Below are 24,418 nucleotides of genomic sequence, written 5' to 3' on the forward strand. Positions count from 1 at the left end.
TACATGAACACGTATTTACTGCAAGTAGCTCTATGGAAAGCCAAGTCAGATAAATATAAACACTATACAGAGCTTCAAGCCAGTCTCCCAAAACCGCAAACGCGATGTGTTTTACAAAGAAAACAACAGAACAATATTTACAATGGAAGACAAAGCCAGATCAATCAGCCCAACTTTAAAACAGATCTGTGGAGCAGAAATAGCAAATATAATGAACAGTTTCAACCATATATATTTTAATTTGTACAGACAATAACTGTCCAATATCAAATTAAATTTACAGGACAAACATTGTTCTATCATTGGTATTTTCGTACTATACAGCAGCATAAACGGGTAGCTGGAAGGTAGTATATATAGTGATATGTTTTACATCATCTGAAAATGTTCTTCCAGCACAATACTGAATAAATTAGTTGCTGTAAACTAAGAGATTCAAAAAGATTGCATATTTATTATGCCGTACCTATTAGTATTTGTACCACTATACTTGAGGTTACCCATTTACTTATTTATTCAGCATGTATTAAATCAGTGCTGTATATTGTACAATGGCAGCCTCAGGGACTCTAATATGAAATAAGTATGTAACAAATTTCTTCAAAACAACCTTTTCCTTTCACATTAAATGTTTAGAACTATCTTCACCAAATTTTGATTTCTTAGAAAAGATGTAAAGCTTTATAAAAAGCTGTCTATGTATTGCATTATTCATTTATGAGACCAACCAACAGCTATATGGCAAGACAGTATCATGGTCTGTAAGAGTGGTCGTGTTTTTAATTCCTGTATGTTTAGCAGCAAGTAATTGTACCAACTGAAACTTCTCTTCCAGAATCAAAAACAGGTCTGTGCTTTTAAACCCTGTAGCAACAGTTTTTCCTGTCACTAGACACTGTGTAAACTGATTGGTATCATGTTTCCTAAAAAAATCCCAAAACAATCACCTCGTATTTTAGTGACATGTACTTTTCATTACTACTCAGAAATAGATCTGGGTACACATCACTGAACAATCCAGGCTGACAGTGTCTGATTTGTTACACAAACTGTACCAGCAATCTAAAGGTTGTTGGAGGTGAGGCAGCCTGGCACATCCGTTGTACAATATACACTGGAGGATTCCCAGCTGTGTGGTGCAGTACAGCATGAGGATTTGTGTACCACTTTGAAACCCTTTAGCAATCATCAGTGCCTTTTATAATCCATTGCATGTACCAATGACTAGTGTCATGCTCTTTTAAGTTCATAGCAGTGTTAAAAAGCTAAACTCATTTCAACAAAAAAAAAATTCAGTACAAGAGTGAAGCACTTAAATTGTAGAAAAATCAGGGCTTATTTTAAAAATATCAAATAGTCATTGTTCACGTTTCTGTCAGTGGGATAAAGACAGTCGATGAGCCAACATTTTACTTTATTTCCCCATTATGCCAGAAAGAAAGAACAAAAATAGTCCCAAATTAAAAGTGGGACTTTGGTTGAAAGTAAGATCAATTAGGGTGGTTTCCCTTTAAAAAACTACAGCTGACAAGTCTAATGCAGAAGTCACAAACATTGGATACGACTCCGCAGTTCTCCATTCGAATCCATGAACAAAAACCTCATTTTACACAATTCATATTTATAAACAAGAACAAAAACAATCTACAAGACAACCAGCCCATTAATCCTACTTTGTACATACCAAAATTCTGAGCAAAAAAAATTTCTGTTTAAGCTCTGACAGACACTTGACTTAAAAGCCTCTAGCCTATGCTCAAGAAATACCTCTTGTACCATAAAAGCAAAACTTTAAAAAAAAAGAAAAAAAAAAAAAAAGGCAGAAGAGGTCTCCTTTCCTCAGAGCTGTCCAGCCCCACTGGTTCACCCCTCAAGCTAATGTGCATCTTTCCCTCCCTCCTTCTGCCCAGTCACCTGGAAAAATCCTGAACTGCCAAAGTATTTCTAAGCAATACATGTTTTAAGCTAACCACTTGTTAATGTACCAGAGAAGTAAAACCCATGATAAACAGACAATCAGAAACCAGCTTTGACTTCTCAGAATATAAAGTTTTTTAAAAAATTAACAAGAGGCAGGAAGAAGAAAGGGACATACAGGGATCTCCTATTAGCATTCACACTGCCTCCCAAATAGATATGACATGAAAGACCAAATTCCATCACCAAAGCACAGCTATGAAAAAACGTCAATTCAAATTAATTCAATTGTAGAGAGCCGATGTCTATGAAAAAAAATAATTAAAAGGATGTGTGTCTATGTCCGTGCTGGTGGAAATGAAAGTAGCCGGCTGGAGCTGAGCTTTGCTTCCAAAAGCACCACACAGTTTCTGGAGTTACCAGCAGAAAAGTCTTCTCTTCCAACAATGGTTTCCATGGCAATGCAATCAGTCTAGAAAGGAGGGGGGAAAAAAAAGTCAGTGACATTTCAGATGCAAGTTATATCAGAAATAAATGTTTTCTAGGGAGAACACATGGAGCTTATCCACTGCAGGAGTGAGAGCTGCTGCCTGCAGAACGCAGGTCCTTCGCAGAGGGAGGGGACACTCCCCGATGCCAACCCTTCAGAGATCCTGAGGGGAGGAAGAATGATGGAGTCTGAAGCAAGCACCGAGGAGCCACTGCAGGCAGAGTGACACGTGTACATGGGACAGGAACTGGGGCAGCAGCCAGCCCCTGGTGCCAGCCCAAGGTTCAGAGGTCCCCCTGCGCTGTCCCAGGCGCAGAGAGCCCTGCGGTGCCGCTCACCAGGCGTGACGGACCTGCGGCCACGCTCCCACCCACAGCAGGGCACAGCTGCCAGCTCCAAGCACAGAGCAGCAAGTCATGACAGCTGCCTGCCCTGTCCTCAGCTTTTCAGGAAAAAGCTTTATTTAGTTATAATTAGAAACACCTCACAGCACACTCGTCCCTTTTTGAAGGAAGTCTCACTGCAAGGCAACATCCAAGTACAAAAGCACACAGCTATAGCCAGCTCCCTTCTTCAGGGGCTTCAAACTGACTGGAAAAGGCAGAAATCAAAGCCTTACCAAAATGAGGGGCAAAAAATATACTCTTATATTGCAGGAAGGTACAGATGGGTGACAAGGCACAAATGAAAACACGAGGGAGTCTGCCCTCAAATCATCGTATCAGCCCTGCAATTAACCATGCACATGCCAAGGTGAGAGCAACTCAGGAGTTTCCTGACATGGAAGACAAAGTGTTGAAGGGCATGCAAATGCTTTCTGCAGTTGCATGAACACAAATGAGGAACATATAAAAAGTCACTTCTCAGCTCTCTACAAAACGCCTTCCGCTCCCAGCTGAGCCAACATGAACACTAATTTTCAGTCTGGAGGGCTACTGCAAACCCAAACAGTGAATCACTCTCCCAGCTGAGACAGACTGTCCTCTTCCACCATTTTTGTCCTCTCAGCCAAGACTGAGGGCACTGTCCTCTGCCAGGCAGGTGTGTGTGCTCACCTTCTCTGCAAGGTTGGAGGTACATACCTGCAGGACGTTTCCTTGCAGAACAGCGAAGAAGGAAACAACCAGTTGCTCTCATTGAGAAACAATGAGTGCCAAGAGGTTTAGGCTTAAGAAAACAACAGATACAGAAATGTCAGCTACTTTTTCCCTCAAAGCCACACCGTGCCAGCTCTCTCCCTGTTCTGGGAGCTGCCTGAGCTGCAATATGGGAACACTTCACTACACAGCACAGCAATGGCAGCACAGTCCTCTGAAACAGAGGATGGGTTTCAGGAATTAATCCTGCCCACGCTCTTATGCTGGGTCACAAGGACATCAGTTACATCTCACTGCTGTAGATCTCATAGTTCTTCCTTGCCTCAGCTCCATGGATATGCTAAAGAAAAAATGACCATGTAAAGAACAAGCATTATGTGTAATAATGCAAACCTGTATGTTTACTTACAAACCAATCATGAGGTATGCACACACCAACTCCACCCTGTGCTAAAGAACTTCTGATTTCTGTCCAGCTAAAAGTACTCTCCCTCCGAAAGAAAGAAGAAAGCTAAGAAAAACAGAAAAAAGACCAAAGCTCAGCTGAGCGCCCTGCCCCATCCCAGCACTCAGCAAAGGCTGCCTGTGGCTCTAGAGACAGAGAGGCAAAGGCAATGCAGGGCTGACAGCACTGTGGGAAGTACAGAGGGGTCCTTCCCCTTCAGGAGAAACTCCCTTTTAATCCTATGCAGCCTCACCAAGGTCCAGGTTGCTGTGTTTCCTTTTTCAAATATTTCAGTGATTTCAAAAATACAGCAACTTAGTTTTCCTCAATTAAAGGAAGCAACAGCCAAAATACACCCACAACTTGAGAATCTCTATTTGTTTTATTTCACAGACATCATAAGATCACTACAAAAAGCTATTGCTTGGTACACACAGAGCGTGATGTGGTCAGCAATGGCTTTGTTTTCACAAAGGCCAACTGAAGCTATTATTTCTGAAATAGTTTTCCTCTTTAGAAAAATATTGTTTTGTTGTAAGACCAAAGAATGAAAATATGCACCACAGCTTGCATGAATCACACCTCAGTGATGCATGCAAGTCAAACATTAAAACAGTTAAAGTTTCTATATTAAACTTATACTCAATAAAAATTAACTTTACCAGCAACCCCCCACCCTGTCCTTGCCGTGGACCTGTAAGCTCACATAAAAGGAACTTCAAAAACTGTCTCTGCTTTTGTCAGGACATTTTTCCTCCACGCCTTACACACCAGACACACCTGAAAGCTGTTTGACAAGTTATTCTAATCTCTCCAAGCACATCCCCAAAACATTTTGAAGAGCAAAGGCCCAGTTGCTTGAATCAGACAATCCCATATGGCAGAACTCAGTATTTACACCTAAATGTTTTGAACATTTTCATAAACTAATGCCAAATTACATTTAAGGTATTTGGATGGGAAGGGGAAGGGCTTAAGAGCAAAAAAACCTCAAGCCTGCTTAAGTCCTAAGTTTAATTCTCTATAGCAGCCTGATGTACTCAGCAGCATGGTAAGCAATTCTAAAGCAAGAGCATCAGGTAACTCTGGGCAGAACCCCAACAGCACAAATTAATTTATCAGAAACCAGAAGAAAGCCTGGGACCTCCCTGCAGCACCTCCCCTTCCCAAAACTCTGCACATCCTAAACAAGAGCTCATTAGTTTCCTGCCTCCATGATTATAAACTACACTTCAATATGTTTCTTCTCCATTTTTAAGGTAAAATAGAATTATGTGAACTGTAAAAAAAAGTAAGGGAGTTTCACATAAATATTAGCTACAAGCTGATGTCAGTCTCATAAAGCCTTGAGTCTTTCATACATGGAGCTATTGGTTGTCACCACTTCTCTAATCCTCTTATTAAAGCTGGAAACTGCAATATTGCAGTTGGAGCAGTACAGCTGGCTGCTGTCCTGAGTCAGCAGCACTTTTTTGGTATAAAAGTATCACGTTGATATATATATATATATACACACACACACATATATGTGTATATATGGATGCATATATCCTATATGTCACATATTTATCTTTTCTCGGACGGAAAAGGCTAAGAGCAACTTGTGAAACTTGACCACATGAAAGAAAAATATTTCATTTGAAATCTAAGAGGAGACCCAAGTCTTGCAAGATCCCTCCTGCAATGCCCTGCAGCCACCACCATCCCCGAGGCCCCCCAGGTCACCCAGCACAAACCTCCAGGCATGGCAGAAATCCCCAACACACCAGTGCAGTCTGCACCCAGGGGCAAGTGGGGTCTGGAGCCCAGCCCAAGGCAGCTGGGCAGGCACAGTCACGAGCCCTGGCACAATTCCCAAACCCCCAGCCCTGGAGCTGGGCTGGGTCACAGCACCCCCTCACTGAGTCTCACAGGGCACTGCTCCCACTGCCCACGGGCAAGCAGCACCCCGGGGTCACTGGGCACCAGGGAGGTTTATCAAGAGAAGTTGTTCATCAGAAGAGGTGTAAAATGGGTTTAATATGAGAACAAGACTAGCATGCCTTGGGCTGCTGACACCTGGATTCCCACCTCTGAGGCCCCTACCAGAAGGATCCTTTTGAAGGGACATGAGAGGTTGCAAAAGGACTTGCACATTAAGCTTCATGACAGTTCCCCTCCCACATCTGAACTGCTTCCATTTTTCACTAACCAGTTGGTGAAGGAAACCTAATGAGGCCAAGCAGTGCTTGAAGAAAACAGCAGTGCTTATGTGAAGCTGAATAATCTTATTTCAGTCTCATAATGTAAGATTCCTCAGACATCAATTTCCTATGTTAATAGTACAGATATGAGAATTGCTGATCAACAATAAACACCAGATTAACACTTCATGCCAGATCCCATATGAATGGATTTAACTCGGTGCTGACTAAACAATAAAGGAAGCTGTCAGAAAAAGGGATGAAGAAACTCTTCTATAAAGTAAACAAATTATGAGATGTGAACTAGCAGAGAGAAGAGGTACAATTCTCAAAGAGTAACCCAGCATTCCCCTGAAGTTCTCAAACAAAATGCCATCAAGTAAAGCTTGGTGGCCAGATCAGACAGAACTTTCTCTTGCAGTGTAAAAACACGGCTGCTCCTGGACTGTCACAAGCTCTTCTAAGAAAATCTACACAGTCTGAAAGAAAAAAAAAATTTAAAATCTGATAACTGACCATGACAACAAACAAGCAGCAAAAAAACCTCTCGAGGCAGCCCAGAAATATACTACTCTAAGAAGTTTCCATTACATTGCACCCTACACTGGCCTTTTCTATCCAAATTTCAGGTCTATTAACAGATTTTGCACAAAAGCTTCAGCCTTTATTCTACTGCTTCAGACTATTGACAACAATACAAATTTAACTTCTCATCAATGTTTAATATAGAAACCTAGTCTAGACAGCATCCAAACATTTTCAAAGTTCATCTCATGAAATATATAAACAAAGTTTGGGAAATTGAAGCGACCTCTTCATTACACAATTCAATTTCAATTCATCAGTTTAAGATGGGATCAGATTATAAAACTACATGCAGCTGTCTGAATTCTGCTGAGGAACAACCAGAGGAAGAATATCACAAGGCAGAAAGAAACTAAGGGGCAAATATTTGAAATAGGATGGCAGCACTGCTAAAAGACATTTTATTTAAAATTAAGGAACACACTGAGAAAGCATTCTGCAGGTTTTCTATGCAAAAATCACACAGTTTTATAAAAATTAGGGACAGAGACCTAAATCAGCTGTAATTCATTAGATGCAAACCCAGTGTGATCCACTTGAAAATGTATGAGATGAGAATATACCAACTTTACACTTCATTTCCTGCGTCTGAATTATCAAGGCCATACAAGTCAAGACACTTTGAAACATACTGAGAGGCTCTAAGAACACAGCAGACATACCCTAATTCTCTCAAAGAAATCCATCCTAAATAATACCTGTTTTTACAGGAAAGACTTTCACTGACATAATTCTGCAATTGATTCCTAAAAGGATAAAAGTTTTGCTTACTGAAGATATTAGTTTAAGATAATTATTATTAAAATCTCCATGTCAAAGACTAAAACAGTTTAATGCTTTCTGGAGAACACTGCTGAAGTTCTCCATTTCCTGAACTTCAGGTTAGGGGGAAATCAGAATTAATCTGATTTACTCAGATCAAAAGCAGCAGAGCAGCCCTAGACGTTTTGTGCACACGGCCACACAATATTCCTGTTGTTCAGGAAAGCACTAAACACAGCACAACCTCAGGACACAATGTGGCATCCAAAAGCATTTTGTTCAGCAGCCAGGCTGGGGAAGGAGCACAGCAGCGAGTTCCACATGGAGCCCTCCCCATGGCAGGCAGGCCAGGGAGGGCTCACTTGTCCAAATACATTCTTCACAAATTAGTGAAAATTTTTCTTTTGCTCTCAGTTTCATGAAATACAGTCACTATCCCATGCCATTGTCCTATTTCTTGGAATTCTTATTTTAATGGCATAGCTTTAGACCTTGCTAGAGGCAAACAGTGTTACTTGAGAAAAGCCAAATTTCTTAATTTGTACCTGGCAGACACCAAGTTTACAAATACAAATCAAAACCTGAGCCACTTGCTGCATCCCTCACATGTGCAGTTATGGTGCCTGGGTGACCCAAACAAGGCCCTGACACAGAGACAGTCTGATTTGGCAAGGTGTTCAACTACCTGCTGACCACCAAGCAAACACCCCATCCACTTTCTTCAGCCAACAACAGACTGATGATGCTCAAAATCAGCTAACTAACGCATGTTGAACCTATAATTTTACCGACTTTTGAGAAGCAAAAAAAAAAAAAAAGCAAAATTTGGTAAAAAAATCCTGCTCATGACCCACTTTTCACTGGATAAACCATTTAAATGTTGCAACTGGTAACAATATACTAGAATTGTTCATTTAAAACACAGGTTTTGTTACTATTAGTGCTCAGCAATTTCATGAGCTAAGAACCTCTCCCATGCTTTCAGATAATTTCTACTCACTTAGCAGAAATGCCTTATCTCTTGCAACTGTGGCTTTTTTCCCTGTTTGAATAAACAGCAGCGTTGTTTCTAGGAAGGCCGTATGCACACTCCCTAAAGTCATCTCTTCTGCTGATACTATTCCTAGAATCAGTAAACTTGCCTGCAGTTTTGGCAGAGGTCTAACAGCAACTCAAATTGCACTGGACAGCTTGACAAGAAGTTGTTAGAGGGTTTTTTGAGTTTGTTTGGAGGTTTTAAACTAAATTTCTATTACAATATAACACAACAACACTAAAAAATTAACTCTTCTCCACCTCAAAATACATAGTTCAAAACTTCAGATTTTCATGTTGTAGAAGAATCAAAAAAGGTTTTGCTTTTGAAAAAGCATTCTCACAGCAAGTATGTGGGTTACTGCATCTGACCTGAACCACAGAAAATATGGGTAAATTTTAGCCAAAAAAAAACAAAGTTGTTTGTGTGGCTTCTGAGAATACCACCTGCTGCAATTCCCTCTGCTCCCATGACAAAGGTCAGGGAGCCCTCAGTGCCAATAGGGAGGAATATTTCCTGTCTGTGCTCTTGCTGCAAAGTGGGCATTATGAACTGTTTGGAAACAAATAGGAAAGGAAACAGCCACAGCAAACACCTCTGTACATACAGCCCTGCTTCCTGCATCCAGAAAGCAGGGAAGAATACTTGGGAAGTTTCAGTAGGGCAGAGAGAACTCCTGCAAGGTGTGACACAGCTTCCAGTGAGGAACAGACTGGTAACAAGAACCCTTCAGCCTGCAGAGAAGTATTGGGACATAACAGGAAATTTTAAAAGCCCAGATTGTATCACAGGTCCACACTACGAGTGGTACAACACACTGGACAAGTGTATGACAGAGGAGGGCACAGCATCTACACAATCCTAAGTGGCCTGGAGAAAAAAGATAAGATTTGTTATCTCGTCCACTCCACAAACCAGGAGCTGCCAAATTAAGATAGTGCAGAGCAGGGTCCAAAATGCACAGAGGTCTGCATGCAGCATGTCCCGATGGATTGGGGGCTGCTGTGGATACAAGGAGTTTACACAGGATCAGAGAGAGATTGGAGAAGTACTTGGATTAAAGAATTCTAAAACAGATTTGAATTACAAAGCAGACAAACTACATCAGGCTCAAGAAATCCCCCAAGCTGAAAAAAAAACCAAAAAATCAGAGGTTTGAGTGTATGTTTGTGGGAGGTATTATACACACCTACCCTGCTCTTCCTCTGCTGGGTAGTGTCTGCTTGCAGGCACAGGTCTGGGGTTTGAGTGAACCAAACTATTCTTAGGAACACAACCAAGAGAAAGGGCAGGGTCACTCATGACTAATGAAACAGCACCCCACCTTTCAAACCACCTTTCCCAAAACTTCCTTTCTACATGAAGTTTCACCTGCTGTAATTCATCCCTTCCCTCAACCACTTTAGACCTCAACACCTGCAAGCGTTCAGCACTACCTTTTTCTTTCACCTCTAGTGCTATAAACGACTGTCAAAGGCAGAAAGTTACTACACAGTTAGACACCTGTGCAGGCTCATGTGTGCCTGCATAGAAAATAAATATATCTTTGCTATCACTCACTCTCTGCTATCACACATAGCAGTGACATGCATCAATTTTTTACATTTCCTAATTATCACATTATTGATTCTCCATTAATATTAGGACACCCCAAACCCTGGCTCACGCAGGAGAGGAAAAGAAAGGTTCAGACTGGACTTAACATGTGAAGCAACATCTTCTCAAACCTCAGGACATGCCCAACAGCCAAGGATTGCACTTCCAGCTTCCAGGAGCAGTCTGGGAGCTCACAAGGACAGAGTTAAACTGACTTTAAACACGGACAACGTTTAATCAACAGTGTCCAACTCTTGCTTAGTGCCTACTTGTGGAACATGTCAACATTAATATTTCAATCACTCATACCCTCAACAATGAATCCAAACCTCAATGCTGCCACCACTTCCAGATTGACCCAAAACCACTGCAGTGTCTGTTCAACTTGATCAACAGACACAGAAATAAAGTCACTTTCTCCTGTGAAAGGGACTGTGCTGCACTCCAGCCTCCACAGACATCATTCCTGCAGCTGACAGCACTGCAGCAGCAATGAGCAGGTCCCATGCAGACCTCCCCACCCAAATATGGGCTCCAAACACTCTGGGGCATTGGTTACACATCCTAAAGGTGACAATCTTCCAAGCCCCACTGTGCCTTCTCTCCGATGCTAGAAGACTGCCTGAAACTGAGAGATGTCACCTTAAAAAACCCCAAGAACGAGCCAGTAGTAACGCCAAGGTAGTTCCACCAGCTTGGCTGCTCCTGGAGCAAAATCTCACGAAAACAGAGGCCTCAGTCCACACAACATTAACTGCCAAAGGATGCTGCACAGGGTGATCCTGTGTTTTGGTATGCATTCCTGCATAGCTGCTCACACCAAATCCACCAGTCTGCAGGAAAATTAACTTATGGAAAGGAAAAAAAAATCATCACATTCCACATCTAAAAGGGAGACATAAACACTGGGACACGCTCCTAACTCAGAGATACATGTTGGCCCACATTCCTCTTACCAAGATTAATATCCTGGCCTGTGTTCTGACATTCATCTCATCCTTTTCAAGTCATTTAAACCATTACGACACTACCTTCCCTTGCTCCCTGCCATGTGCATACCCTTCCAAGTGCCTACACCAGCTTCCTCTCCTACAACCACTCTCAGCAGCCTTTTATCTCTCCAGGCTTTTATCTGGACTCTGCCAATGGCAGCAGCCTTGATCTCTATCTCTCTCCACCCCAGCACATTAGGTTTCATCCATCTCTTTAGTTTCATCTCTAAATTGTAAGCTCCTCAGGAGAGGGACCAACACATTTACATTTGTGGCACCATACAGGGACCTCCATCCTGTCTACCTGTTCAGGTTCCACAACAAGTAAGAGATCCTGTCTGGAGCTACATGCTTTCATTAACAGACTATTGTAATCATGTCTGAATGACCTCAAGATCAAATCTGTTCGTTTTTTCTCCTCATTTCTAACCGATTTCCTGTTCACCACAATCTGCAATTTAAAAACATCTCGTTCTACAAACACTTAAATACAAATCCCACCCACCGCAAAAAAAGCATCACACAGCAAAATATAGGCAAAAAAGGCCTCCCAAAGCATTTCACACAAAATTTCAAACAAAAACCAAATGTTGTTATGGATCAAATATACTAATAGAAAAGTAAAGAGCTTACAAATTGTTCTAACAGATTAACTTAAAATTCTAAATAATTCCATACAGGAAACAGAAATGCCAGTGCCTGTCAATAACTTAAACAGGGGTTTCATACAAATGATGTATCCCACAGCTCACAAGAAAAGCTCTGCTTGGGCTAGCATGCAATCAGTACATACTTATCAATGATACAACATCTGCTTCACTGTCACTAAGAACTTCCCAAATTCCTGCTATCCTAAGAGGTCTGGGTAACAAGAAGCACTAGTTCCCAAAAAAATAATTCAGGTTCAGGCTATCCAGCAGGAAAAAAAAGTTACATGGGTAATTCATCTGGTCAGCAAGAACCTAAACAATAAAGCAAACTGGGTCAGCATGAATACAGGAACTGAATCACACAATTCCCTGTGGAAGGAGAGTATCCCTCAACAGTGCCTCAATAAATTCAGAAACCAATTTTAATAGGTTTTTTTGAAGCCCTTTTGATATTACTTCCTACAATTTTTCAGAAAAAAAAGCATTTTTTATATTCTCAGTCTTTCTGCAAAATTCTGTTCTACTAAAAAGGAATCCTTTCTCCATGTAGGCAGCATATTTATCAGCCTTTCATACCCTAGCAAAAAGGAAGAACTAGTCTTACCTATTTATGCCCTAAATAATAATTCTGTTTGGTATTTATAGAAGTTCATAACATGCATATGTTATGCAGTGAATACAACCCCTATTTACCTTTAGTAGTAATTTATTAAAGTTTTCAGTTTTCTTGAGTGACATTAAATTGTATCTTCACCTTGGAATTACAGCCAAATCCTAACTATAGTAATTTCAGTATAAGCCACTTCTTTCAAAAGCCCCCTCTTCTTGGAAGAATAAAAGATTAGAACTCACACTTAACTCACAAGTCACAGGCACACAAAATACATGTACACACACAGGTGCAGTCTCAATGATTTGCATCCAATCATAGATCTAAATCAACAGAAAAATCATGTGGGAAATAAGCAACCTCTGGCTCTTAAGACACAGCTCATGACTTGAAGAGGGCAGAAAATTCTTGCTAACTCTACTAACACTGTTGCTCCTGGGGTAATGCTACACCTGAAGCAAAATCTCCACAAATCCAAACACTCATATATGTTCAAGATCATTTAGATAAGATACTCAGCAACACCTCTGAAATGCCTTTGATGAGTCAGGCTCATTCACCTTTGTCTTCCCACTGCCCTCAAGTATGTCAGAAATCCCTTCCTGATCACAGCTCTGCCTCTCAAGTAAATCATAACCCATCCCTAAGCTTGAGTGACCTTCACAGAGTTGCAGGGCTTGATTAAAACTGGAACACGCTTCTCCATTTTTCCCTTGTCACTGCCTAAACCTGCAAGACAACAGTGCAACTTGATCACAGGATTGTTGAGAATATTTAGAACCTGAACTGAAAAAAGTTAAACAGCAAATTTTCAGGGGGGATCATCAAACAGTTCTCCAGCCAAGTCATTACACACCATTTAAGGTTGTGTCATAAGACAATAGGCCATTTTTAAGAGATAACAGCAGTAATAGTACATCTCCAGACTCCAGAGAGTTTGACTCTCTCACACCTGACTTCCAGTTTTATCACTCCATTTTCCTTTGAGCTGAAGAATGCCACATTTGATCACAACAGTACCTAAAATAGAACTCTGGAGTTTGCTTCCTTCTTCAGCTCAGAAAAACAAACTTGTTAGCGCAATCAACAGAATTCAGCGTGGTTTTGGGAGCACGACAGATCCACAAACAGAGCACACACACACCAAGGTACAACACAGTACTATAAGTTCTTTTTAGTACCACCCAAAACCTCAAGGTATAAATCCTCCCCCGAGCAATCAAAATGACGAAAATGTATTAAAGATCCTTTCATTAAAAAAAGACCATACACAGAGAAAAGCAAACCCAAACTCTACCTACTGCTAACATACCACTGGACATACAAAAACCCCAAAGAAATACCCAGTGACAAACCAGCCCAGTAATCATATGCTGGAATAGAGCCTCTGGAAAGACCAAACAGGCGCTGCCCACCCTCTGCAACTCCAACCTGCTGCCCCAGCCACAGGGGAACCAAGGGGCCCTCAGACATCAAGGGAGGAGGCGAAAATGTGAACTTGTAGAGGGAAGAGTAATAATGCATTTAAGATTTCAACTAAAGACTTCAAAATAAAAAACAAAACAAACCCAAAAACATCCACAAAAAGCACTCTGAACCCATGCTGGATTATTCCAGACCTCCCTGCATCCTGCAGCCAATGCTTTCACCAACTAGACAGCTACAAGTGAATGGTTTTAGACTTCCAAAAAGACAAATGTCACCATCAGCTGCAACTATGGATTTGAAGTAAGGAAAGCTGATTTCCAGAAGTATTTCAACACTGATTCCAAGTAAGCATTCTCTTTCAATGGCAGGGGAACATCCTTGCCTCAAACTTTTTCACCAAAATACAAGTAAAACTGAACTGATTCTTGGTCAAATATGTCATAATTAACTCACTCCCACACCACACAGCAAAAATCTGTTCTGCCTTCAGCAGCTCACATTCTACTCAAGAAGAAATTACCCAGGGTATTTTTAAGCATAGCTGCAAGTTACCCAATATTATTAAAGTGGCATCTGTTACAGCAAGACGAAAATTGTTGAGTTGTTTGGGTTTTTTTAAGAATTATTATCCCAGCACTACTTCAAAGATGTAGGATACACAGCAGCACTTGGATGTGCTGCAGTAGAGTTCTTTAAATTATTTTTAAATGGGCCCCTGCCTTAAGTATTCTGCCAATACAGAAGAGCCTCAGTTTGAAACAAACTTTAAAACCACTACTTAGAAACCCAAAAGGAGTGGTTATTTGCTTCATATCCCATAAACTGTAATTTACTACATTAGTAATAGGTAAAAATTTCAGCTTCTGAATTTCTTAAAGTGTATATTGTTCCTTATATTCTTCAAGATTTTGCATTTGAAATATGCAAATTACCAGAAAGGATTTGGACAATTTGAAACATAAGTTTTGCTTTACAGCTATTGTTGCTTTCCTTCCCCTCAGCTTCCCAAAGTGTACACAGCACTCTCACTCAGTCTGGCACAGGAGAGATTAAAAAGGTGAGGAACAATTATATTATAATCCTGCACTTTAGAGAACATCTTAAATAATATCACAGCATAGTGTAAGAATATCAGGTATGTATCACAGAGTAGCACGCAAGACTGAAGAGTGGGTGTAAAATAGCCGAGTTGCTATTAAGCTGAACATTACTCTAAGCAGCTGTTTTTGAGTCCAGGGTATCTTTGCAGGTATAATATTTCTAATTAGGACTGAAGAAACTTGTATTATACAGGACTCATTATGCATTTTATTACTGCTCTTTCTCATTACCCTGCTTAGTTTCTACAAGGTCCAATAACAAGGTATACATTAGCTAAGCCCTGTTTGAAGTAGCTTTAGTGTTCTGTACTCCTAGCACAAAATGTCATGACTCAGATTCATGTAATCAAAACTGCAAACCACTTGCTTCAATATTGTGTAACAATTTCATGATGAAATTGTTTTGCAAATGACCTCCTTAAACTGCAAGCACTGAAAATCAGTATCTTATGTTCTTATTATCATTATCAACATAAAACCTGAGCTCAGCTTTGCCTAAAACCCCCCAAAAAAAGTTTAATAACAAGTCAGGCATAGTTACCATTCCAGTTTCTGCTCTCCCCTTCCTCCATACATGTAATGAATGGAGAAGGGGAAAACAAAAAGTTTGATTCACATCAGTAAACCTGAACCAAAAGTAGTTTGGGAATTAAAATGAGGGAGCAGTGATGCATTGGAAATCACTCCACCACCCTCGGCAGTTCGGAGAACACAGCTGAGTCACAGAACACAATATGCCATTTAAGCAAACAAAAACAAAAAGCTAACAATCCAAAGCTGGGAAGTGTTTTCCTTCCAATAAAACTGTGGTTCGGGGAGAAGAGATGAACTTCTCTGCCTGACAGAATTTAATACAGATAGGATAGCTCCTTTCCAGGAAGTTACAGGTAAATACATCTGCTAAATATGTTCCTTAAAAATGGATTTAGCCATAGAGCACTTTTTCAAGCAGAGAGACTGAAAAAAGTGAGATGCAGTAAGAAAGACAGCATGCAGTTCTGCTAAGTCTCCAAAAGTATTAAACATATAAATTACCTAAAGGCACACTACACCTCCTCAGGAGACAAGAGGTTGAAGACTGAAGCTTTATCTTCACTACTTACTGGAATGTGAAAATGTTTTTCTGGATTACAGAAAACTTGTAAAATATTAAAATAAAAGCTTTATTACCATAGAAATCAATAAGCTGTTTAAAGAATACAGACTTCTGAAATTGTGCTTGCTGTAGCTCAGAGACATGATTTCTTATGTGAAAGTAAACAGCTATCCTTATAATGAAGAATTTTATGTCACTCATGAGAAACAAATATACATCACCAATTTACAGTACTGTATTAAAGTCTGGCAATCTGCTTTCAGCCTGGACTATCCCAAAATCTGTTTACCCCTTCATGAGCCCCTACAAGTGATAAGTGTCCACACCCCACCCACCCTCCTATATACCAGAAATATTTTACACTGCCTTCATCAAGAACTGTTAGGCCTTGTGTAATTTTATGTTTCTTATTAGGACCATAAAGATACTTGATTTCCTGGCAAGGCCCACATTTTTTGCACAGAGTTGTTTTTGCCTCCTTTTGATGCATTTCATTTCCAGAAAACTTCCACTCCCAACAAAAGCCAGCAGCTGTTATGCCTCTTGCTCCTCTGCAGCTTGTAATAGAGAAGGGAAAAACCCCAGGCAGGGGCAGTAAATACTTTGCTGAAGCAACAGTAAGCAAAATGCTTATAATAAGTACAATTTCTAAACACAGTATCTCTTGCAAAATATTTTTCAATGTAATATTTACAAAATAACCAAAAACATATTTGGGTTTTTTTCATCCTAATTATGTAAAAAAAATTATAACATAGATTTTAGTTATATAAGGGGAATAAGATTGAGTTAAAAATTCTGCTGGTTTTGGAGGTGCTTAAAAAAACAAACACAAATCAGCTGCAGTAATCAGTGTGCCTCTGACTGCAGACTTAGCAGACAAATCTTTGAAGTGCTGAAAGACTAACTTTGGAAGCAAGCACTTCTTGGACTGGCAACTTTCAACGTCTTCTAATTTGACTCCAACCAACAAAACAAAGCAGAGGAAAAAAAACCACTAAGGCAAACCACACATTTCTGGGCAGCCCCAAGCAGTGCTGCCAGACTCTGAATGGCATGCAAGCTGAGTCAGGCTTATACTTTCCACTAGTAAAAGCTATACAATTTTAAGCTCATGCAATACCTTCTACCTTTAGAAATTTAGTTTTAAAGCAAAAGTAGAAAAAAAAAATCCTTCCAGGGTTCAAGACTATAATTAAAAATATAAAAGTCAGCAACAGTCTGCCCCCTTACTGCTTTATCTGTAGACAAAGTAAACAAGTATCAATGTCCAACCACGATTAAATATTTCCTCTTAGTATCCAACAATTATTGACTATAAGTACATTTGCAAACAGAGGAAAACATAATTTCCAACAAAAAAGGTTTTCTACCAGGAGAGTGAATTACTGTAAGGAGTTCAGTGGGTCACTGGCACCAAAGCAATGATTGTTCTTCCAGAGTTCCAGCACAGCACTCACACACACCACGGCTCAGCCGGGGGACATGCACCGACACCATAATTACTGGCTTTGCTCCCACCATGAGAGCTTATCAAATGAACAGGAGCATCCCTCCTCTTTCCCATACTCTTTCTCCCCACCTGCAACACCTTTATTTTTATGCACACTTCAAACTGCACTACCTTACCGCTGGGCCAGACCACTGACAACTTGAAAGGCAGCAGCCTCCCCCACCAAGTTTCAGACCTGGCAGACACTGCTCAGAGCCAGCTCCTCCTCAACCACAGGTATTCCTCACCTGCTACACAAAAGGCAGATCCCAGGGAAAGGTTACTGCTCAGCTCAGCCCTAGGTGGTGAATGTGAAGGCCACGAGCTGCCTGAGCCCCCCTCCACACTGCCCAGCCAAGTCCTCAGGCTTCTCCAGAGGACATAAAGATGCTGTGGAGACCAAAGCTCAAAAGCAGCCACCAAACCTTCAAGGGAAAAAAAACTGAGTTCTGTTTACATAAGATTCAGCTAAATCAATCTGAGCAGATTTGCACATTAAAAAACGCTATAATATGTATTTCAACTACATTAAAAAGAAATAAGAAATATATTTAAGCCTCAAATTTTGAGGTCTAAATCAAATTTAGCCATTTTGAGCTTTAAAATAACAAAAATTGCAGTTCAGGAAAAAAAATGAAGAGTCATCAGAAGGGAAAAATAGCAAAACAGAAGTAAAGAGCTACCATAACCTCAGGACAAGAATTCACAACATGAAATACCACTCGTGCTTATGCTAGCAAAAATAATTAAAAAAAAAAAAAAAAAGGCAGACAACAGTTTGATAACACTCTGACTGCCTAGAAGAGGCACAAAAATCCTTTAGGCCAAGGACCACATCCTCTTTCACTGCTGTTCAGTGGTTCAGATGCTGCACTACAACAAAACTGGTTGTACTAGAATAACACAGGAGATTATAAAAAGCATCTACCCCACTCTGAAGACAGCGCTAAGCAGACAATCTAATTCCTATGGTTAAGCAAGCATGAAAGGGAAGTGATTTTAAAGTTACAAACCTTTTCTCGCGTTACACTTCAGCCCATCTGATCTGCTGAAATCTATGCTTACATAAGCTCCACTGTCCAAACCTGAAGTACCATTTTGGAGATGGCAAGCTGGCGCTGTAGTACTCGCCTCACAGCTTAGAGGGTCATCACGTAAATTCAGAGCAATGTAGTTTAAGCCATTCTGAAATCCAGTTGAGGTATCCCTGGACATTTTGTTTTCCTGACCATCAGAAATATTTTCATCGGGTTTTAACCAAACATTGTCGAATGAGGCAGAGCTGTGTCTTTTGCTACTGTCAGTAAAGAAAGAGGATGAGGTTGTCACAGTCCCAGCAGAAGAGAATGTTTCAGAACTGTGTCTTCTCCTGCCTTGAGGGTCAGCTCGAATCACTTTCGGTCCTATAGGAGGGTCAGAGCTAGGGACAGAGAAGCTACTGCTACCACCATATCGATCAACAATGCAGAGTCTATTAACGATGGAAGAAGGACTGTCCATCTTTACAGCACTGTCAGATTCAGTGGCAAATGGCCTCGGTGGTGTTGCTGCCATGTTGAATGTCATCTCAGTGTAGTCATCAGTCCTGTTACTTGCCGTGCTAACACATGCAGCACCAAATGAAAGCCTGGCATAGTCAGGGTTTGGTTGGTTTCTAGGAATACTGGAACTTGCATAAATTGAAATATCTGTTAGAGAGTTTGACAGTTCCTTTGCTGCTTTCGGTGACTGCACATCCAAGTCAACACTCATGTAATCAGAGAGTGGTGACTGTCTGTGGTCACTACTTGAGCCTAGAGATGATGGAGATCCTTCTGCAGACAAGGAATATGGTGTGTTACTCGCCTTTTCATTAAAATCAATATTTATGTATTCGCCAGGACTCGCTGGCTCAGGTGGAACTGTACGATCATACATTCTGGGGATGGTGTTACTCCCTCTCGTACCTAGGGGCAGTCGTGTGGGCCTGGTAGCCCTGTTCTGCACGAGTCCTTCATCCGAACCTTTCAACGTCGGCAGTTTGGAGATGCCATTAGCCAGAGTTTCACTGCTGACTCCCTTTACATTTTCTGGTGCACCATACAAGAGTTTTCCAGGTGAAGACATTGGAACATATTCACTGTGGTCACCATTTTGTCCTGATAATGCCTTAAAGCTTCGGGGCAAAGAAAAATATGAACTAAAACCTTTGGAAACAGAATTGGTATGAATATAATTCGAATCACTGGGGTGTTTGGGAACTGAATTGCCAGGTGACATATCCATATACTCGTTGTTTACGATCTTCTCATTACTTCCTTTAGAAGCAAATCCAGTTAAAGGACTCCGTACAGGTGAAGAGCTGCCCTTTGGAAACATCATCATATAGCCTCGGGAGTCAACTTGAGATGGTGACCATGAATTGTTAATCTGTTTTGGAACAGACATGCTTTTAGGAGTCATTGGCAAATAATCGCTGGTGCTGGATAGAGAAGATGCAACTCCTGGCATCATTGGCATGTACCCATCATCCCTGGCTTTACTCCTGCTTTGGTTACACATGGAATCAAGGTTAGTGTCACTGTACTCCAATTCATGGTTATCTTTCAATTTTGGTGTTTCAGAGTAAAGTAATCGTCCGTGATTTCCAGCAGAATCTTCATCCAACAAAGCTGTAGTTTGTGTTGTCTTCTGCTGCACTGCCACAGAACTTGGCTTTGTTAGAGAGTAAGCTCTTTTCCTGAAGCATTTTTCAGCCTCCATATAATCATCTCTTGAGCCATCATCTCCCTGTTGCTTATTCATGGACATGTACTCACTCAGGCAGTTCTCCTCTCTGATAGGTGGTGTGTTTCCCAGGGAATCTGGTGTATTACTCCTCACTCTAAAGTACCTGAAATCTCCAGGGCTGGAGCCATACTCATCAGAAGAGATGAATCCCCCATCACTTGGGGAACCGCAAACAGACGAGCTGGAAGGCCTGGTCAGCATGTCTGAAGCAGAACCATGGCCACTGCTGGAAGAAACACTGATGGGACTTGTGGTGGAGGGAAAATGAGAAACAGGTAGCGAAGCAGACCTGGTGTGATAAGATGAGCTGAAAGCAGCTCTCACGTACCTTCCACTCCCTTCCTGCCGGCCCAAATTCATCCTTGCAGTATTCAGGTGGATCAGACTCCCAGTCACTGACCTAAAAGGTCTAGTCATGGTTCCTTCTCCTTCACTGGATGTTCTGAAGCGATAGGAGTTGTTGCTTTTGGTGGTAGGAGGAGTGCCTCCAGCAACACTCTCAGTTCTAGATCTTCTCTGCAAGCCTGTCTGGCTGGGGGGTAGGTTGCCCAAGTGCCTTCTGGTGGTGATGAAGGATATGGGATTGGTACCGCTGCCACCACCAGAAGACTGGCTCTTGCTGCGAGGCCTGAACTCTGCAAAGGCCTTTAGAGCTTTCATGGTATCCAGAAAAGTCTCATGCATATTTTGGGCAACAACCGAATCATCCACTTGCATCCAGAGCTCTCCAGGTCCAATAGAGGCAGATCGGCCCACTTCAATGAAGAAGAAATTCTCTGAGTGTCCACAGCGGCGAATGTTCATAAGCTGCAAGTGAACAGAGGGCACCTCCGAGTTCAGCTTGACAAGGTGGATGGCTTTGCTGGAGAGACACAACCTGTACACTCCAGTGAGGTTTTTCGTTTGTCCCAAGCCTTTGGGCTTCACGTTGACCTGCCACACCTCCTTGAACACGGTGCCAGGCCTCAGGGAGGCCCCGTAGTGCTCATCATCCTCATCCACCTGCTGATCGGCATGGTCCTCCTGCTCCAGGAAGCCCCTCTTGCTCTGATTCATGAGCTCGCTGATGGCCTGGTACCAGGCCTCCTGCTCGGCGTCGTTCTCGGCCAGCATGGCGAAGTACTCGTCCTTGGTGTACAGGGCGATGATGTGCTTGTGCTTAGCGTCGGCCCGGCGGCTCACGGTGAAGCACTGGTACAGGGGGATGACCCGCTTGGGCGGGGGGCAGCACAACGCGGCCGCCCCGCCAGCCCCCGCCGCCCGCAGGCTGCTCTTGAACTTCTTCTCGCTGTCATAGTACTCCAGCCGGGCGGGGGCCAGGTGGCTCTCGGCCCGAAGGACGAAGTAACGCTTGTGCCCGTGCTTCTGCTTCCGCAGGTACCCGCATTTCCTCACGTCCTCGCCGGCGCCGCGGCCCGTCGGGGGGGGCTGCCCGCCGCGGCCAGCCGAGTTAGCGGCCCGGCCCGGCGCGGGGGCGGCCTCGGGCGCCGGGCACAGCGAGGCGCTGGGCGAGCGCCGCAGCAGCAGCAGCAGGTGGTGCGGCTGAGGGGACGGGCAGCGCCCGCCCTCGCCCGCCGCCGGCTCCCCCTCGCCCACCGCCGCGCCGAGCACGCCGGGCTCCTGCTGGGGCGCGGCTCCGCCTCCCGTGTGCCGGGCGCCCGGCTCCTCCTCGCTGCTGCCGCCGCCGCCGCCGCCGCCCGAGCCATTCATCCCGCTCGCCATCTTAGGGGCCACGCAGGGTCCGGTGCCGCCGGGGACGGGGCACAGGGCGGGCAGCGGGAATCCGCGCTCACCGGAGAAGCGCCCCGTGCATGGGAAGCGGGCGGTGCCTCCAATGCCCCCAGCCCGGTCCGCGCTTCCCCCGGTCGCTCCGGCCACTCGCACTCACGGGCGGCGGCGGCGGCACCGCGGCGAAAACATCACGTGACTCCGCGGAGGGCGGGGCCGCGGCGGGCGGGGCGCCCGGCGCGCGGAGCTGGGGGGCAGCGGCGCGCCGACCGGGCCGCGCGCCAGAGTGGCAGTGGCAGAGCCAATAGGAAACGGCAGTCCTTCGCCAGCCAGCCAATCAGCGGGCGCAGCAGGGAGGAGGGGCGGGCTTCGCTGCGCCCTGGCCGGGGAGGCGGGGTTAAAGAGGACGGACAACGCGGCGGACCAATGGGAGGCGGCGGCCGCCCCGGGCTGGCCGTGATCTGCAGGGGTGTTTCCTGTGCTGGGGATAGAGGCGGGGCCGATCGCGATTGGCAGGAGTGTTGAGCGGTCGGTCCGACAGCCAATCCGCGCCTCACACACACAGACGGGGGAGGCAAGGCGGGGGAGAGGTGTATTCGGCGGCGAGAGTAAGGGGGAAGGCGGGGCATTGAGGAGATGGGCAGGCTGTTTGGCTAATCAGCGCAGAGCCGCGGTGACGAACGGTACCGGCTGACGTTGCGTTCGCCCGGTTCCTTCGGGGCGGACTCCGCCCCTAGCGCGCGGAGCCGGCGGCGTCTGCCATTGGCCGGCGGGGAGGGCGCGCGGAGGGGGAGGGCGCGCGCCGCAGAGGAAGTAAACAAGCGCCAGCGCGCGAGCGGCCGCTGCGGGGGCGGGCGGCGTGAGGGGCTGTGGAGTGCTGCGCGATTCCCCCACAGGGCGCCATGTCCGCCCCGGGGCTCTGCCTCACTCGCGCACGGACCCCACACATCTTCTCAGCCTCCAGACCCCCCTCAAAGCCCTCTCAGACTCTCTCATAGCCCCCACAACCCCTCAAAGCTCTCACAGGCTCTCTCATAGCCCCTCATAGCCCTCACAGATTTCTTGCATAGCCCCTCAAAGCTCTCACAGACTCTCTCATAGCCCCTCAAAGCCCTCACAGATTCTCTCACAGCCCCCCTCAGCACCCTCAGACCCTTCACAGCCCCCTCAGCCCCCACTCCTGCGCTGGCAGAGGCAGCGCGGAGTTGGTGACATGCAGCGCGTTGTTTATTTTCCATCCGCTGCTGTGTCACCCTTGTCTCGGGTTCGGGATTGCCCTCTGCCTGTCGCAGTGGGGTGACAATCCCACAATACTCTTGTGACCGCTGTGCAATCCTTTGCCTGTGTGATCCAGGCAGGCCACTAACATAATTCCTAGGGTTTAGGTCAAAATACGAAGAGTGAAGAGCAAATTCATTCTGTTTCACAGGTAATGGGCATTTCTGTGACGTAAAAATCTCTGCTCCATCTAGATTAATTGATAAAATACAGCGCTGGATGAAGTTACATGTACGGCTGCCCCCCCCGTTTCAGAGGCAATGGTGGAGGGCAGGGAGCCACTTCCAGTCTTCTATCCACTTCCCCAACATTTTCTTCCTCTGGTAATTAATTCCTCCTTTTGCCAGCTCGCCTATGTCCTCACAGAGGACACTGTCCAAGCTATGTGCAGAGCACATGGCAGGTTTGTGACAGCCCAGACCAAGCCTTGTTCCTGTGCTGTGGTGCGGGGGTGCTTAAACTGCAGGGCAGGGCAGGGTGTTGGCCACGGATACTGTTCCTGGTGCCTTCTCACTCTTAATAAAAGCATCCCTGCCAAAGGTACGTTTTATTTGAGTTAGGAGTTTGTGTGTACCAGTCATGTCAAGTGTAAAAATAATCCTTTTCCTGTAATGCAACAGCAAAGATCATTTCCCTAGCCAGTAATTTTGACCACACGTCTCTTTACTTTCTGTCTTGATTTGCTTTCAAGGGCATTCTTGGACTCACTCACCTATGATTCATTATGAGATGACAACTCTCAACAATTCCTGACATCAGCTTCCATCACCCACTTGTTTTGTTTTGGGATAAATAGTTCTATGTTTTCTTTCATTCTGCCTCTCAGGTGTGGGAAAAGATGTTTTTTGAAGTCCAGTAACTCAATTTGAAAGCTGACATGCCAAGCCTTGTACTTTCCTTGTTGATTGTTCATGTGTCATTTTTTTTTTTATAATTCTCTATTCACTGCCTGCTCACAGTGTTTAAGCTGCACTCTTTTTGGTTTATGTTTTTACATCATCTAACATGGCCTATTCCTGTACATTATTAGAGGTCCTAAGTGTTATGGCAATACTGTAAATAGGTTGTTACTACAGAAATTTATTTATTCCCAAAACAAGAATTATTAACACTAGAAAACTGATATTAAATATAGTTTTTGAAGCCATTCAGACATGTTGGCAC

General features: G+C 43.7%; 1 protein-coding gene and 1 long non-coding RNA gene across 2 annotated transcripts in view; one reads left to right on the forward strand and one right to left on the reverse strand.

The window, feature by feature from the left end:
- On the reverse strand, positions 1-22,200 carry IRS4 (insulin receptor substrate 4). The gene is made up of 2 exons (XM_002192818.7): positions 18,493-22,200; positions 1-2,389 (listed from the first exon to the last, which is right to left on the reverse strand). Exons 1-2 carry the CDS (start codon positions 21,968-21,970, stop codon positions 2,385-2,387), a joined length of 3,483 nt encoding a protein of 1,160 aa, XP_002192854.6. The 5' UTR covers positions 21,971-22,200; the 3' UTR covers positions 1-2,384.
- LOC105759170 (uncharacterized) overlaps positions 22,060-24,418 on the forward strand; it is a 13,804-nt gene continuing 11,445 nt past the window's right edge. The window contains exons 1-2 of the long non-coding RNA XR_012056106.1: positions 22,060-22,171; positions 22,468-22,659. This is a non-coding gene — a long non-coding RNA (uncharacterized lncRNA). The remainder of the gene's footprint in view (positions 22,172-22,467; positions 22,660-24,418) is intronic.

Source organism: Taeniopygia guttata, chromosome 4A (assembly GCF_048771995.1).
Source record: "Taeniopygia guttata chromosome 4A, bTaeGut7.mat, whole genome shotgun sequence".
NCBI classification, from domain to species: Eukaryota; Metazoa; Chordata; class Aves; order Passeriformes; family Estrildidae; genus Taeniopygia; species Taeniopygia guttata.

Excerpts from the sequence above, each read along its gene's own strand:
- IRS4 (XM_002192818.7), bottom strand. The coding sequence starts at position 21,970 with ATGGCGAGCGGGATGAATGGCTCGGGCGGCGGCGGCGGCGGCGGCAGC.